Raw genomic sequence first — 16,172 nt, forward strand, 5'->3', positions numbered from 1 at the left:
TCAATGCATCTGTGTTGGATTGAGCTGATGGAGAAGAAAAATGTACAAAACTCACTCAGTTGTGATGCTTCTTAGAGCTTTTGTAGGGTCAGATTAAAAGTTATTACTAAAATTAAAACTCTAGCTTCCTTTTTACATTTCAGCAATTCCTTCTAGTCCAGTGTAATGACCATAAAGTGGTAATACTTGAATTTAGTGTATTTATCCCTAAACTTGCCTTCAGAAAAACCAGTTGTCCTCTTAGGGGAAGTACTCCAAAGTAAAAATTGCATTCTAAACTATTTGTTTTCTTCATTCTGCATCGATAGTCTCTTTTTCTGATTCTACGATTGTCTTTTCTTTTGTTTTTGGTGTATGAGTGGTGTTGAGTATATGGTAGAGGTTGCAGCAGGGTGGGGATAAGAAAATACTAGTTTCATAGTAGTGACCAAACTTGGGAAACGTCTTGAAAACCACATAATCTGTATAGACATAGGTTATTCGTCTGAAAATTACACAAGCCTTTCTGTTTGATATACATGAATGGGACCCTTGGAGAAATCTTAGTGACGACAAGTGGTACTTTCACATCTGCAAGAAAGAAGAATATGATGATTCAAAAAGAGAATTTACCTGTTGTCAGGTGGTGGTGCTGTGGTCTCTCTTTGTAGCCTCCCGGGATCAGTAGAGCTGAGTGTAATAGAAAAAGTATACCAGCTAGTGGAGGGGAAGATTGTTTTCTTAGATGCCAGCTGTAGGTCCCAGTGTGTGTGAATTTCTCATGCCCTTGCTGTCATTTTCCAACTTTACCCTTGACTGTTTTAAGACTGTGATGACTTTCTTTAGGATAGGATTGTGGGAAGAAACAAGTTGGCAAGACTTTCATGTTACAAACTGAGTATTTTGACATGTTCCTTGTGACTTTATTACCCTTTTGACTCCAATCAATAATGATTGTTTTTCATTCCTGTGACAGAGATGTGAGGCCATAGAATTGGCCGATGAATAAAGTTGTTTCACAGAAATGGAAACAGGCTGGGATGTTGAAAGTTTGCTTTTGTTTAATATTTGCACGACAACTAAAATTTGCATAAAACTGTTCCAAATGGATTTCAAGAGAAACCACATTTCCTTCACAATTTGCCAGAATTGTCTGTTAATTTTTTTCCAAAGATGTATGCCACTTAAAGTTGCTGGTGAAAAAGTTTTAATTCCTTATGCTTATCACTTTGATTCCCACAACTGCTTAACCCACATTCTTAATGACTTTCTCATACTTAGGGCAGCTTTCCCTGAATGGCCTGATTTGCCGATCTCTCGCCTGTAACTGACAAATGTTCAACAGGTTCTGTGTATTATTAAATTGTGTAGCTCGTGATAAAATTCTGGAATGCTAATTGCCCTTGGATTTTTCCCATCACTCACCTACCACAAAAACAGTTGCGGTATGCAGTGCTTTTTAAAAATAACCAGGAAAGCTTAGTGTTGCTAAGCACTCTGTTCAGGGCACCCAGACTTCCCAAAATGTCGGGTTGAAATCACAGCCTGGTCAGCTGAGCTCTTCGCCTTTCAAAATGGATACTAGGTCTTTCTTACTACTTTACTTTCCTAAAGAAACATAAAGTTTCATCCAGTTTACCTTTGCAGTCCTTGATGTGCAGGCAGTTTGACAGCAATGTTCACTGGAAGGTAAATAAGTACACTCGCCAATTGTTGTTTGAGGGTGAATAAATATTGATGCATATTTTTAAAGCCATTGTCTTTAAAATATACAGAATGGTATGAACAATACAGTGAATATCCAGCTTCCCACCACCTGACATGAAATAAAACTTGACAAATACAGTTCAAGTTTAAGCCCTTTGTGTACCCATCCCTGATATCCTATCATCACCCCATATCTACTATGATAAATTTGTTATTTATTATTCATATGCATTTCCTTATCCTTTTACTATATGTAGACATTTTTTATTTTGTAAAACATATATCTAATTTTATTTTACATTTTTACAAGTTCTGTATAAATGATGTCTTACATATATTCTTCTGCATCTTGCTTTTTTTCTTTTCTCATATTTGTGAAATTTATCATCAGGGGTCAGCAAGCCTTTTTTATAAAGGGCCAGTTAATAATTATTTTAGCCTTTGTGGGGTATATATGGTCCTATCATGTATTCTTGTTCATTTTGTTTTTGTTTTATAAAACCCTTTTCAGATGTAAAAACCATTATTAGCTTGCAAGATGGACAAAAACAGGCTATAGGCTGGATTTGACCAATGGGCCATAGTTTACCCATCCCTATTCTAAATCATTTATATTTCACTGCCAAACAGTATTCTATTACATGTGACTATACTGCGATTTATTTTCTGTTTTCCTGGTGATGGATGTTTAGGTTGTTTACAGTTTTAAAAACTAACTTTAATTCTTAATTTTTGCTAATCCAAATCCATGAACATTCTTGTATATGTCTCCTTGGGTACATGTTAAGTTTCTCTAAGGCACTTAGCAGAAATGCTGGGCTGCCAAATTTGCTGTATGTATGTTTATATAGAGAGTCACGTGTTCCTGTTTCCCACTCAGCCACTACAAAACCATTGCATTACGCAGTGCTTTTAAAAATAGCCAAGAAAGCTTAGTGTGTTGCTAAGCGTTCCATTTAGAGTAACTAGATTTCCCAAAATGTCAAGTTGAAATCATAGCCCGATAATCACTGCTTGTTTTCTATTAAGACTAAGCTCTAGTGTAATCACCAGATAGTGATCTTCTAGTCAGATGTGGTCTCCCCACCCATTCAACTACTGTAGTCTTCTTTGCCATCCTTTCCGTGAGCAGTTAATCATGATCTCACCCAGGGCTCACAAACCCGCAAACCTTCATTGACCAGATAGGTAAATGAGTGGCCAGGCCAGGTGTGAGACAAGGAGATGTGGGAGGGACTGTAGGAAATAGCAAGAGCACACGCCCTCTGCAAGGTGGTGGGCACCATTCAGCTCCAATCCCTGGCAGTGTGAGCTCCATGGCGATAGATCTTCACATTTATTTTCTTTTTAATTGAGGTAAACTACGTATAACAAAATTTACCATGTTAACCATTTTGAAGTATACAGTTAAGTAGTATTAAATATGCTCATTGTTAGGCAATCTCCAGGACATTTTTCATTTTGCAAAACTGAATGAAGCAGTGTACCCACTGAACTAGACCTTCCAGTTTTTTTAGTGCAGCTGAAAAGGTAGACTTTTGGAAACAGTCACCCTGTTTTCAGAACAAAATACTGGGGAAGCTGCCTGATGATCTAACCTGCTTTCTATATTTCTGTTATCTGTTAGTTAAATCTCCTAGTTTTAACTTTTTATTAACTCTCTTCCCTCTTCACTAGATTTTAGGTTCTATATAGTAGTCTGCATTTCTTTTTGTCCCCATAGCAAACTACCGTAAGAGTGGACACCACAGGCTCAGTCTTCAGCACCGTGGATGGGTTGATTTTTACATTTCTACCCTCGACCATAAATGCATACGCTTTAACCTTACTTCATGTGTGCATCTTTATTTTGACCTTTACCCTTCCTCTTTAAAAGAGCATTGGCAAAACAAGAGTGCCAAGGTATCTAGCTAGAGTTCAGCACAAGGCAGTCAGAACTGGCCAAAGATGTCTTCAGAAGGGAAGTCTTTTGTAATTCCCATGCTTTCTTTGTTTTCATGCCTACTTTAGAGCTTAAGAAGAAATTACAATAAATGGGCCTTTGTGAATTTTCTGTAAGTTAACTCTTGTTAGGAGTAAGCTAAGCCAAAACCTTTTGAATTAAACAGTTTTTCGTATTCTTTCTCTTGAGGGTAAAAACTCCTGACTCAGCTAGCTTTATTTAATCTCCATAGTTAAGGAGGCTATACATATTGAAAGGTATGTTTTTAATATGAAATAATTATTTTATGGCAGCTTTCACTTTGCAGTGTGACTTTTTCTGATTTGCTCCTGGTAATAGCCCATGAGTTAGGCAGGTGTATCATTTCCTTTTAAATATAAGGGAATTAATATGCAAAGAGTTTAATGGATTTGCCAAAGGCTACACAGCTTGAACTCAAGACCCGAGACACTAAATTCTGCACAAAATCCGCTATGCCTTAGCTGTCTCTTACCTATTTATACATGTTACTGGAATTGTTAGTACACACCATGTGATAATCTAGAACTTCCTCCCCATTTTGTCTGTAACCCAAGTTAAAGAGAAATGGAGTAGTACTCTTTCAAAGATGTATGTTTTTGATGGTAGGGGAAAGCTGGAACGAGGGCGAGCTGGGGAAGGATTAAATGATACTACATTTTTTTTTTCTGATCAGTAAGGTTGGTTGAAAAAAATGATATTACATTTTGAAGTAATGTTTTTTAGTTTTTTGTAAAATTGTTATTTATAAACATGCATTCTTTTAAAAGCCTTAATTAAATATGAATTCAGATTCTAAATTCCTTAATTACAAACCAAAAGGGAGTAAAGTTCAATGAATTTGGGGACTGGTCTGAGTAGTATTTAAGCACAGGTTTTATGCATATCATGAAGTCCCAGTTTCTCATTTTATAAAACCATTTCTGCCCAAGCGTAAGCGTGGAAGCTGTGGAGAAAGCTCGGTGTATTGAGGAATACATTGCCGGCTTCATGTTTCCTCCCTATACCAAGGGAAAAAAACGTTAACTAAAAGTGTAGAGTAGCCATTATAGTTGTTCACTACATACTGCGTAGTTTTTTTGTTTTGTTTTGTTTTTTTGTTCTCAAAAAAACAAATTTTTAAAGGTGTTATATTTCAGAGTCATTTTGTTAAGGGCAGCGAAGTTTTTTTTTTTTTTTTTTTTTTTAAAACTGTAGAAATTGGCCCAGCCTATGTATTATTCTCACCTCTTTCTTTCAACAAATTAACAAAATATATAACAAATTAAAGCATTTGTCCTCTTTTATGAGTTGGTTAATTAATATAGGTACCTAAAGTACACTAAAGGCACACTCAAGGTACGCCGTATTTGGGGCACTAAACACTTCATTATCAGCAACACATAGATTGGCCTGGTGTGGTGGCTCATGCCTATAATCCCAGCAGTTTGGGAGGCTGAGGTGGGTGGATCACCTAAGGTTAGGAGTTCGAGACCAGCCTGGCCAACATGGCGAAACCCCGTCTCTACTAAAAATACAAAAATAGGCTGGGTGTCATGGCGCAGCCTCTAGTCCCAGCTACTCCGGAGGCTGAGGCAGGAGAATTGCTTGAACCCAGGAGGCAGAGGTGGCAGCGAGCCAAGATCACGCCACAGCACTCCAGCCTAGGCAACAGAGTGAGATTCCGTCTCAAAAAAAAACAAAAAACATAGTTTGAGTTCACTTTGGAGTTTGTTTGCCTTGAGAGAGTTCCCTACCTTGTAGCAAGTTCTGTATGTTTTTGTTTGTTTACCCGTTTATTACTGAAATTTTAAGTTCATTTTCCCTGGGTGGTTGAAATTATTTATTCATTTTGAGGTGGTTAGACCTGTTGAATTTTCACCTCTCTGAAAACTTTTATGTGTTACATGGGAATCTTTATACGGTGATCTTAAACTTCAGAAGTAGTTAGGAGAGCATAATGGGGATAGGACTGGTAGAAACAGGTCATAGTGGTCAGAAGATTATGTTAGATGATCAGTGTGCAGCTCTCAGTAGTGCTTGACTCCTAGTAAGCACTTAACGAGTGTTAGCTACTGTTATCAGAAGCATGCTCTACTTTTGTGCAAAAAATGAGGGAAGGTTGAGATTTTAAAAAGAGAAACATGGTGTTTGGAACCTGGAGCAGCAGCGTCAGCCGTAGGATCATGATGCAGTGAGATTCATGGTCTCATGGTTGATGGCTGACTTGATTTTGAGCTTGGTTCCTCACGCTAAAATTACTAATCTCATCATAATAAATAGGCCCTTATAAGAAGAGCAGATCTGAATATATCATCTCAGAGAGAATTCCTTTCCTTAAGAAGAGGTTTTATGTTTTCTTTGAAAGAGACTAGATTTGGAGTTGGAGGACCAGGACGCTGCCACTGTGAGTCCTCTGGCAGATCCTTTCCTCTTTCTGCATGCCTCATCTGTAAACCCGGCCGGTTGGACAGAACTCTTTCCGAGGCCCAGCCAGTTCTAAAGAATATGGGGTGCTCAAACATCATTGAATATTTATAAAGTTTGTTACAAGAAATAGGAGTGTTAGAGGTGGGGGAAACAAATTGATGACTCTTCTGTTGCATCTTCTCTATTAAGAATAAAGGAATTTTTAAAAATTTTCAAGTGACTTTTCTATCTTTGAAAACATCAGATTTACACAGGAGTTTAGTTAGGGTGGGGATGACATTGCTTTTGTCCCTTAAATTCGAACAACTAGAAAAGGAGGTTACTGTTCTTGGGTATGTTGATTGGAAATGTTATATAGCGTAATTTGTAACTGCTTAGTCGAGGCTTTCTGGATTTGGTTTCCCCTCCTCCTCTGTTTTTGTTTTTCATTGCAGTAGCTAAACAGCCTTCATTCGCCATGAATAAGCAACCTAACTTTAAAAGCCTTTATCCACTTGTTCGATTTAACAGAGTTTCTTTATCTCCTTTCACATACGTCTCAGCAGGGAAATTCTAATAGAAATGTTCTTCATTCATGCCGACGCTACATTTAAATGCAGCTGCAAATTAACCGTCTCTACTCAGTGACCTCAGCAAGTGATGTCCCTAGTAATAGTGGCCCGAGAAATACTGGCCATAATGAATGAAGATAACACCTTTAAATATTTTTTAAGTCCTTGGGCTTGGTCAGTTAATATAAATGAGTTGTTCAGTAATGCTAGTCACAAAAGAGAATTGATTCTGTGTTCTAAATGTAAATCTCTGTGTGCTTTAATGAGACAATTTCAGAACTAGCTCCATATTTTCCATGAAGTACTCTGGGAAAAATAGTAGTTAAGTATGTATTCTTCAGCATTGAAATTCCAGGCATACTTTATTTTAAGAATGTAGATATCGATTCATTTTGCTGTTGTTGTTTATATTTTATACGACATTGTGCTCACTTTGGCAGCACATATACTATAATTGTATAGGAAATTATCAGTTCCATAGTAAATGGCAAATATGGAAGGAAGGTCCTGTGGTACTTTATTTTAAGAATGCAGATATTGATTCTTTTTTTTGTTTATAATTCTATAGGAAATTATCAGTTCATTGCCTAGCATAGTAAATGACAAATATGGAAGGAAGGTCCTATTGTACTTACTAAGCCCCAGAGATCCTGCACATACAGTACGAGAAATCATTGAAGTTCTGCAAAAAGGAGATGGAAATGCACACAGGTAAAACCAAGTAGAATGGCTTGACTTCTTTATTCCTCTGTTAATGTTGAGTATTGCATGCTTCCAGAAATCCATTTACGCATCCATACCCTCTCTCTAGAACTGCTGAAAAGGTGAATTCCATTTTCAAGCCTATATTTTTGACAGATTCTTTAAGTTTTTATCTCGAAAAGGAAATAAAAGTGTCGTGCCAAAAGAACACCTGAGCACCTGGCACATAGTGGGCATTCAAGCGTGCGGTTTGGCTTTTATTTTGCTTTATTTTCAAAGCTACCGATACCACATATTTGAGTACCCTAGAGTATGGTGTCCATACAGCAGTGTAAATGTGTTGTTTTCTGGGTATGTTATTTGGTTTTTGGATTTTTTTTTTTTTTTTTTTTTGGTATTACACAAGCCAGACTCCCTTTATTGAGCTCTTGTTCTGTGCCAGGCACTATTCAGATCGTGGGACACAAACATTTTTAGAAACAGATAGAACACGTACTCAAATCACTCATTGTCTACATGCTTAACAGAAAGATAGACAATAATAATAGAGTGTGATACAGTCTGTGATAAGCTCTTAGAGGTTTTTGTGATAATATCACCACATTTCCTTTGCGATTTATCTTACCTTAATACCCCATTCAACAGTAAGAAAGATACAGAGGTCCGCAGACAGGAGCTCCTAGAATCCATTTCTCCAGCTTTGTTAAGCTACCTGCAAGAACACGCCCAAGAAGTGGTGCTAGATAAGTCTGCGTGTGTGTTGGTGTCCGACATTCTGGGATCTGCCACTGGAGACGTTCAGCCTGCCATGAATGTCATCGCCAGCTTGGCGGCAACAGAACTGCGTCCTGGTGGCAAGGACGGAGAGGTAATGTGCCATTAAAGGACAGGCAGGAAAGCTGCAAAGGCCACAAAAACTTCATTTTTGGAGGATGTGGGGTGTCAGTAAGAAAGCTGGGGAGGGAGATGCCTGTTGAATAAACAACCAAGAACCTCTCACAGCAGCAATTACATTCATCTTTAATTTTCTCTCACCATCTGGGTCAAAGCCTGGCACTTGGGAATGTTTTACAGACATGAATTTGCTTATGAATGAAATCATTGCCAAGTATTGAGTGCCCGAGGTGCTTCTGACACCTGAGACTGGGGAAGAGAAGTGGGCCGTGGATCTTAGAGAAGCCCTGGCCCCTGACCATATTCACAAATGGGAAAGATGAATGTACCTTGAAAGTTTCTCTATACGGAGACTGAGCCGGTTGCCTCCCATACTTGCTAAGGAGAAGCCCAAATAACTGGGAACGCTTGGTATTGCTCTTGAAAAGGAGTAAGGTTGAGCTGAAGAGATGCTTTCTTGATTCGTTCATCAGATAATCCCCTTAGGTGGTCATGTGTACTTAAACAGCATGCAGCATTGGGTTTTGATGTTTGTGCTATAGTGTTCTGTCCTGTAGGTTTATTTGTGTCTGAGAATGGCATATTTCAGTCCAAGACATGATTAGCATTAAGATGAGCCTTGTGGTGCTACTGGTCAGAGCAGATTTCATGAAGCTGAGACTGAAGTGCTGTGCAGTGGCTGTTTTATCTGGCATAACCGTCTTTCAGTCTGGGGATTAGAATAGATCTGTGGTCCCCCCAAGTATGATGGTTGTTCTAGATAAAGACCTCTTAAGCCTGCGGAACTTTAAAAGTGGCTGAGTCCTTATCTATATGTGATGACATAAATTGTGTGTATTCATTCAAATGTATTTGCATGAATGAAAACAGCTTTTAAAATTAACTGTTCTTGGCCCCTCATAGCTTCACATTGCAGAACATCCTGCAGGACATCTAGTTCTGAAGTGGTTAATAGAGCAAGATAAAAAGATGAAAGAAAATGGGAAAGAAGGTAGGCTATGAAATTTGACTTTTTCTTGTATCTCATGTGGAATTCCAATAATTCCTGGCATCCCTGAACTTTGTACTGGCCATTTAAGCTCAAATGAAGTTCATCAAGTGTTTAGAAATGGTGTCTGTGAATAAGAAATGATTCAGTGGTTGCTGGTAATGCTTTTTCCCCTAGAAATATTTGTGCCTGAGAACTCTTTTAATTTTCTTTCTTTTTTCCACCTCCCACCTGCCCCCTGCCCGCCCCCCACACCCCGCCCCCCTGCACTCTCCATGTTTTCCTTCCTCTGCTGCTGCAGGCTTCTAACCTGGCTTGGTCAATGCCTTAAAATGCCATTCTAATGAGGATGGTGAGAGGGGGCAGGGGGCCCCAATTGTTGAGTATCATTACCTCAGTAGAAAGGCATGATATTTATCTCTATGTTTGAAGAAACAATAAGCAGAAGAAGATTATCCTTGTAAGAGAATTTTGGACTAGTGCCTGTTCATTTGGCATTGAAATACATGTGACCAAGGAGTAAGCCAGTCTTTGGCGCTTTCTGGTTTTTTGTAAGCCTTACAGCTGCTCTGTAGAAACTGAGCTCTCTAGAGAAGGACAGCATTAGCATTTGCATGCCATTCCCCTCTCAGTCCTATCTCCAACCAGACCTTCACTAAGAAAATCCAAATTCCATCTGGTATTTAAACCACTGGAGAGATTTTTTTCCCCTACTGAGTTAAAACAGTTTGGGCTTTTCATTACAATGTCTGAAAAAAAGTGACAGATCATGAATTCATGTCTTGTGGCAAGTGGCAGCTCTAATGGCTAGTGAGGCAATCAGTATAGCAGTAGAGCTGTCACTTCTCACTTTACCTTTAAGAATGGGGACCTGGGGCTATTTTTCACTAAATTTTTTTGTAAAAGAGAAGCCTTGTGATAAATATTAAAAAAAAATAACATATGGAATCATCTTTTTCATTATTAAAAAGTTGATGTATAGTTTGAGTTTATGCCAGAAAAGTAGTCTGGCTTAATGTCCAGTGGTTTTTCTCCCTCTTAATTAAAATGTGCTGAGAACGCTAAAATCTGCCTGTTTGGGTCTGATGTGTTTGTCTTGTCGTATTCATACAGCACCAAATGAGTTTGTCCTCCTGCATGTCTAGCTGTTTTGATTCTCTTACTGTGTAGTATCCACCTTAAAACTTAGTAGTTTTCAAAACAGTGACTTGATCAGGGTCTGGTGGCGCTCTCCTCCTCTGCTCAGAGTCAGGGTCATCTAGGGCTGCTCGGTTTGTGATTGGAGTGTCCACTTTTCGAATAACTCACTCACATGGTTGCCAAGTGAGTACTGACTGTTGGCTGCGGACCAGTTTCCCTTTCTAGGCTGCTTGGGCTCCTTCACGAGATGGTTGCTTTTTTAAGAGTGAGCATCCCAAGAGAACAAAGTAAATACCTGGCACTGCCATGATTCATCCTTAGCAGTCATTTAATGCCACTTTCATCATACTGTCTTGGTCAAGTCAGTCACAGAGGCCCACTGTGATTCAAAAGAAGACATGGATTCCCCCTGTAGATGGAGTGGCTGCATTCTAGAAGAGCACACAGGACAGGAGATATTATTGTGGTCAGCTTTGGAAAACAATTTGCCTCACTAACTGAACTCTGTCCCTGTTTAGCAGGTACCATGAAAGGCTGAATAGCCATAGGCCTCTGGGCTTTAAAGAGTCCTTACATTCAGGTATCTTTGAATGAATGATATAGTACATGCTACCTGACTATGATGTTTGCCTTCAAGATAGGTTGTCCCTACCTCCATCTGCACTAAATCTTAGCTATCAGAATTTCTCCTTTGTCCAAGCATTAATTGCCAAGTGAAAAAGATAATACCAAGACCTTGGGAATCAGAAATACTAGAATAACAGGAGACAAATGGTATTTTTGATTTGTGAGCACGTGAGCGTTGTAAAGAGAAATGCCAAGTGTAAGCTAGAACAGTCATTTATCAACCACTGTTGAACACGTGAACACTGTGTTATGTTCATGGCACCTTCTGAGTGAGCATTTCTCCATGAGGAAGAACTTGATTTCAACCGAGCATGAGGTGCTACTGTGAAACATTTATTTCCTGAATAGCTTTCAGGTCAAAGTTAAATCATTAAATAATACTAAGAAATGCAGATATAACCAAGTGAGTGTTTTATTAGAATTCATAGTTTATCTTGAGTAATTACTGCTAAACATAGCTTAGGTTTGGGATCAGAGTTAAAACAAATGGCTCTTTTAGAAATGCGTTAGATAAACCTGCACTGGAATTTTTTGTGTTAAAAGGGAGATTGGGTGAAAGTTACTTTTGTTAGCTTTTTTATTTAAAAAATATTTGCAGATTTAAGGGCAGTAGAGAAGGGGATGGGGAGTATAAATCTTATTATATGATGTTCACTAAGCTTCAGTATATTTTACAGGTTGTTTTGCAAAAACACTTGTAGAGCATGTTGGCATGAAGAACCTGAAGTCCTGGGCTAGCGTAAATCGAGGTGCCATTATTCTTTCTAGGTATGTATAACGTGTGCCCTTCTCTGAGCAGGGCCTGGTCATGCAGAAGACACACTTCCTTCACATTGATTTCTCAGTTTTAATATTTGTTCTCAATAGTCTAGTGTTACTCCCAGTCACTCATGATCTAGACAAGCAGACCAAATATTAGAAAGCAAATGTAACTCTTTCAGTCAGTCCTTAGGATTTTTTTTTTTTTTTTTTTTTTTTTTGAGACGGAGTCTCACTCTGTCACCCAGGCTGGAGTGCAGTGTCACGATCGCAGCTCACTGCAGCCTCAACCTCCTGGGCTCGTTTTCCTCCCACCTCAGCCTCGTATGTAGCTGAGACTACAGACGTGTGCCACCACACCCAACTAATTTTTATTTTTTTATTTTTTGTAGAGATGAGGGTCTCCCTATGTTGCCCAGGTGATCTCAGACTCTTAGGCTCAAGCAATCCTCCCATCTTGACCTCCCAAAGTGCTGGGATTACAGGCATAGCCATTGTGCCTGGCCCTTAGGATTTTTAAACTACCATCTTTTTGACAAATTATAACATTCACAAGGTATCAGGTGGCTTCACCACATTTATGGTTTTGACCAAAACATAATTGGTATTTTTTTTTTGAGACGGAGTCTCACACTGTCGCCCAGGCTGGAGTACGATCTCGGCTCACTGCAAGCTCTGCCTCCTGGGTTCATGCCATTCTCCTGCCTCAGCCTCCTGAGTAACTGGGACGGCAGGTGCCCACCACCACGCCTGGCTAATTTTTTTTTTTTTTTTTTTTTTGAGACAGAGTCTCGCTCTGTCGCCCAGGCTGGAGTGCAGTGGTGCGATCTCGGCTCACTGCAAGCTCCGCCTCCCGGGTTCACGCCATTCTCCTGCCTCAGCCTCTCCGAGTAGCTGGGACTACAGGCGCCCGCCACCACGCCCGGCTAATTTTTTTTTTGTATTTTTAGTAGAGACGGGGTTTCACCGTGGTCTCGATCTCCTGACCTCGTGATCCGCCCGCCTCGGCCTCCCAAAGTGCTGGGATTACAAGCGTGAGCCACCGCGCCCGGCAATTTTTTGTATTTTTAGTAGAGACCTGGTTTCACCGTGTTAGCCAGGACAGTCTCGATCTCCTGACCTCGTGATCCGCCCACCTTGGCCTCACAAAGTGCTGGGATTACAGGTATGAGCCAGCGCACCCAGCCTGTATTTTTTTTAATGAATAACTTATGTCCCTGTGAAAACTGTGACAATGTTGACTTTTAAATCATGCCTAATTCTACATGTAATTTCCTTCATTGTTTTAAAAGATTCTAAAAGGATTGGAAGAGCATTTGCTACTGAAGTGTGTATGCTATTTGTTGATATCTGACTTAAAATGAGAAAAAAACAGTGATGAACTATGGCCTCTTTTGTATTATTCTCTGAACTTAGTTGAGTTTATAATCAATCCACAAATCATTGAAATTTTCCATACATTCTGTGTGCAGATGAAAACCTTCTGTTAAGAGCATTCATTTAAAAAAAGATTTGTATGTTGCTTTAAAGCAATTACTATTGATTTTTCCCCTGCTGTGTTATTAAGGTTTGGGAAAACAGATATCAACCCTAGTTTGAATTTCTCAAGATACTTCACTTGCAACATGCTGTGCAACTTAATCTATATTGTTTGTAAATGTTATTTTAAGTGTTTCTTCAACATATACGTGATCTGGTACACATATACTCACAGACACACACAGGAGCATTCATATCTTCAGGTATGTCAGTGTCTCCAAATATATAAGTGTTACAGATCATTTTGTTCATTTCTGCTTAAAATTAGTTGATTTTCCAGTTGATGTTAAACAGTCAGAATTCATTAGCTGATACATGAACTTTTTTGTTACAAATTTTTTCACCAGGCTTTTGGAGTGTTAACACCTACTGACACATTCTTTCATTACACTCAATTAACTGGAAATTTCAGCAATGCCATGAAATTAATTTACAAAGGTTGTTCATCAATCAGAACTCCCATTAGGTGGATTTCAAACATAGGAAGGATACTATAGGTTTATTATGGAGCACTACTTAGAACTGGAACAGGAGCACAGGAAATATTTGAAGTTCTAAATGGAAGTTGAGCTATATATAGCAATAATACAAAAAAAATTCTTTTTGTGAATTTTGGGTGAAAAGAAAATCAGCCTTGTATGTTGGCTGAAAAGTAACTCAGAGAAGCAGAATTCTCTAACATTTGGGAGCATTGGCACTTGACAGACTGCCTGGGTTCCAGCTTAGTGCATAGCCTTGGGAAAATTATTCAGCTTTTCTGGGCCTTAATTTTCTTGGTGGTAAAAATAATGAGATTAATCATAACCCTCTGGTCGTTATGAAAACTAGATTGGATGATGCATATAAAATGCGTAGCATTATGTCTAATATGTGGCATATGCTCAGTAAGCAATAACTTACTATTATGTGTTGTATAACTGTGTGTTTAGCCAAGATGTATGAAATAAAAACACCTAGTGAGTCACAAATTCATTACAAGGGAACTTTACTTTTTAGCATTGTAGGTGGCAAGCTGAATTTTTGCTTGTCTCCCACAAGCAGTAGAATATTGCTTGGTGCTGATAATTTATCCTCCTCTTTATTGACATATTGGAAGTTATTGGGACCAGGGACTTTGGAAAATACCAAGTACCTCATTTGTAGAATGTGTTTCAGAGGTCCGTATTTACATAGGGTCCCGAAAAAGAAGAGAACAGGAAATTCAGGCCTGGTACTCTGCGGTCAGAGCTGTAGGTCCTATTCACAGAGAAATGGGCCTGCCGGTACCAGCCTCTAGGGCTCCTTTCACTTCCGATAGAGTCCTCGAGCAGGGTTTCAGAAAGCAGAGGCCGGGCTTATTTTGTTGAATGGCTAACATTTATTGAGTGCTTACTAAGTGTCAGGCTCTGGCTGGGTGCTTTAGATACAAGGCCATTTAAGCCTCAGAGAACAACTCTGTGAGGTAGAAGGTGGACTCTGTTGTGAATCCCATTCTACAGTTCGGGAAACTGAGTCTTAAGAGAGTTTAAATAGCATGCTCTTGGTTGTACAGTTACTGAGTGGTAGAGGCAGGTTTCACACCCAAGCAGTGAAGCTCCACGGCGAAGCTCTTTGCCCCTTCACTCAGTGTTAGCGCTGTGGAGTTCAGTGAGAAGGCCTGCTAACTCTGACCTCTCTGTGCCTGTGTTCACACAGTTTCATTCAGCCACGTGGTGGGCATTTTTTGCCCGTCTGCTCTGTAAATGTAGCATCATGAAATAAATAAAATACGGTCCCTGCTCTTGAGCTTATAGTCCTGAGGTGGGGAAGGAAAGATAGAATACATGTAGAATCATTTTAAGACAGGATGTAAGTCAGTCCTAAGATAATGTGAAGGTAGAACCAACTCTGTATGGAATGGTGTTGGTCCTACAAATGTCTTTGCTTGGGTGACTCCACCAGCAAGATTCTAAAACATTTTTTTCCATGGTTTTGTAATACAGGCTACTGGTCTCATCATTCATCCTTTGAATGAAAAATAATGTGTATATAGTTAGAAGGCTTGTCTCACAGTTGAGAAAGTCTTTTGTACTATTGGTACAGGTAGTATTGGGGATGGTCCAGGAGTTGAGAAAGTCTTTTGTACTATTGGTACAGGTAGTATTGGGGATGGTCCAGGAGTTGAGAAAGTCTTTTGTACTATTGGTACAGGTAGTATTGGGGATGGTCCAGGAGTTCTTATGAAATTAATTGTTTTCCTCTCTTCAGCCTCCTCCAGAGTTGTGACCTGGAAGTTGCAAACAAAGTCAAAGCTGCACTGAAAAGCTTGATTCCTACATTGGAAAAAACCAAAAGCACCAGCAAAGGAATAGAAACTCTACTTGAAAAACTGAGCACATAGGTGGAAAGACTTAAGAGCAAGATGGAATCATTTTTTTCTGTTCTCTGTTCTGTTTCCCAATGCAGAAAAGAAGGGGTAGGGTCCACCGTACTGGTATATATACTCTATATATGTGTTTCTTCTTTGTATACGAATCTATTTATATAAATTGTTTTTTTAAATGGTCTTTTTTAAAAATCTCAGCTGTCTCCTCTGTTACATTCAGTAGTAAGCATATCATTGTGAGGCAATTAATGTGGAAAGTTTACCAATCATATATGGTGGAACCAACCAGATATATAAAGTGTAGTTGAATGAGTTGATTCAGGGGAGAAGACATCTTCAGTGAGCATAGTCTGAGAAGGCTTCCTGGAGAAGGTGAGACTTGAGAAGACTTTCATCCTATCAAAGGAAGGCAGCATGTGGAAAAGAACAGCCAGGGGGAGTCATGGGCACAGTAAAGTGGAATTTAATGAGTACCGGGGCAGTGGGGGGTTCACAGCTGCCTTCCTAGCTGTTTTATGGATTAGGTTCCATGCTAGATTTTGTTTGAAAGCCACTGCGGTAAGTTAAGCTCAT

General features: G+C 39.2%; 1 protein-coding gene across 2 annotated transcripts in view; it reads left to right on the forward strand.

Moving 5' to 3' along the window:
* Window positions 1-15,899, forward strand: part of PUM3 (pumilio RNA binding family member 3) — a 39,997-nt gene extending 24,098 nt beyond the window's left edge. For both annotated transcript variants that reach the window (XM_032138332.2, XM_058431402.1), the window contains exons 14-18: window positions 7,175-7,317; window positions 7,954-8,176; window positions 9,106-9,193; window positions 11,635-11,725; window positions 15,482-15,899. In XM_032138332.2, the coding sequence (XP_031994223.1) occupies window positions 7,175-7,317; window positions 7,954-8,176; window positions 9,106-9,193; window positions 11,635-11,725; window positions 15,482-15,614 (678 nt within the window). In that variant the 3' untranslated portion in view covers window positions 15,615-15,899. The remainder of the gene's footprint in view (window positions 1-7,174; window positions 7,318-7,953; window positions 8,177-9,105; window positions 9,194-11,634; window positions 11,726-15,481) is intronic.
* Window positions 15,900-16,172: the final 273 nt, after the last annotated feature.

The sequence above is a fragment of the Hylobates moloch genome, unplaced genomic scaffold (genome assembly GCF_009828535.3).
Source record: "Hylobates moloch isolate HMO894 unplaced genomic scaffold, HMol_V3 SCAFFOLD_19, whole genome shotgun sequence".
In the NCBI taxonomy this organism is placed as follows: domain Eukaryota; kingdom Metazoa; phylum Chordata; class Mammalia; order Primates; family Hylobatidae; genus Hylobates; species Hylobates moloch.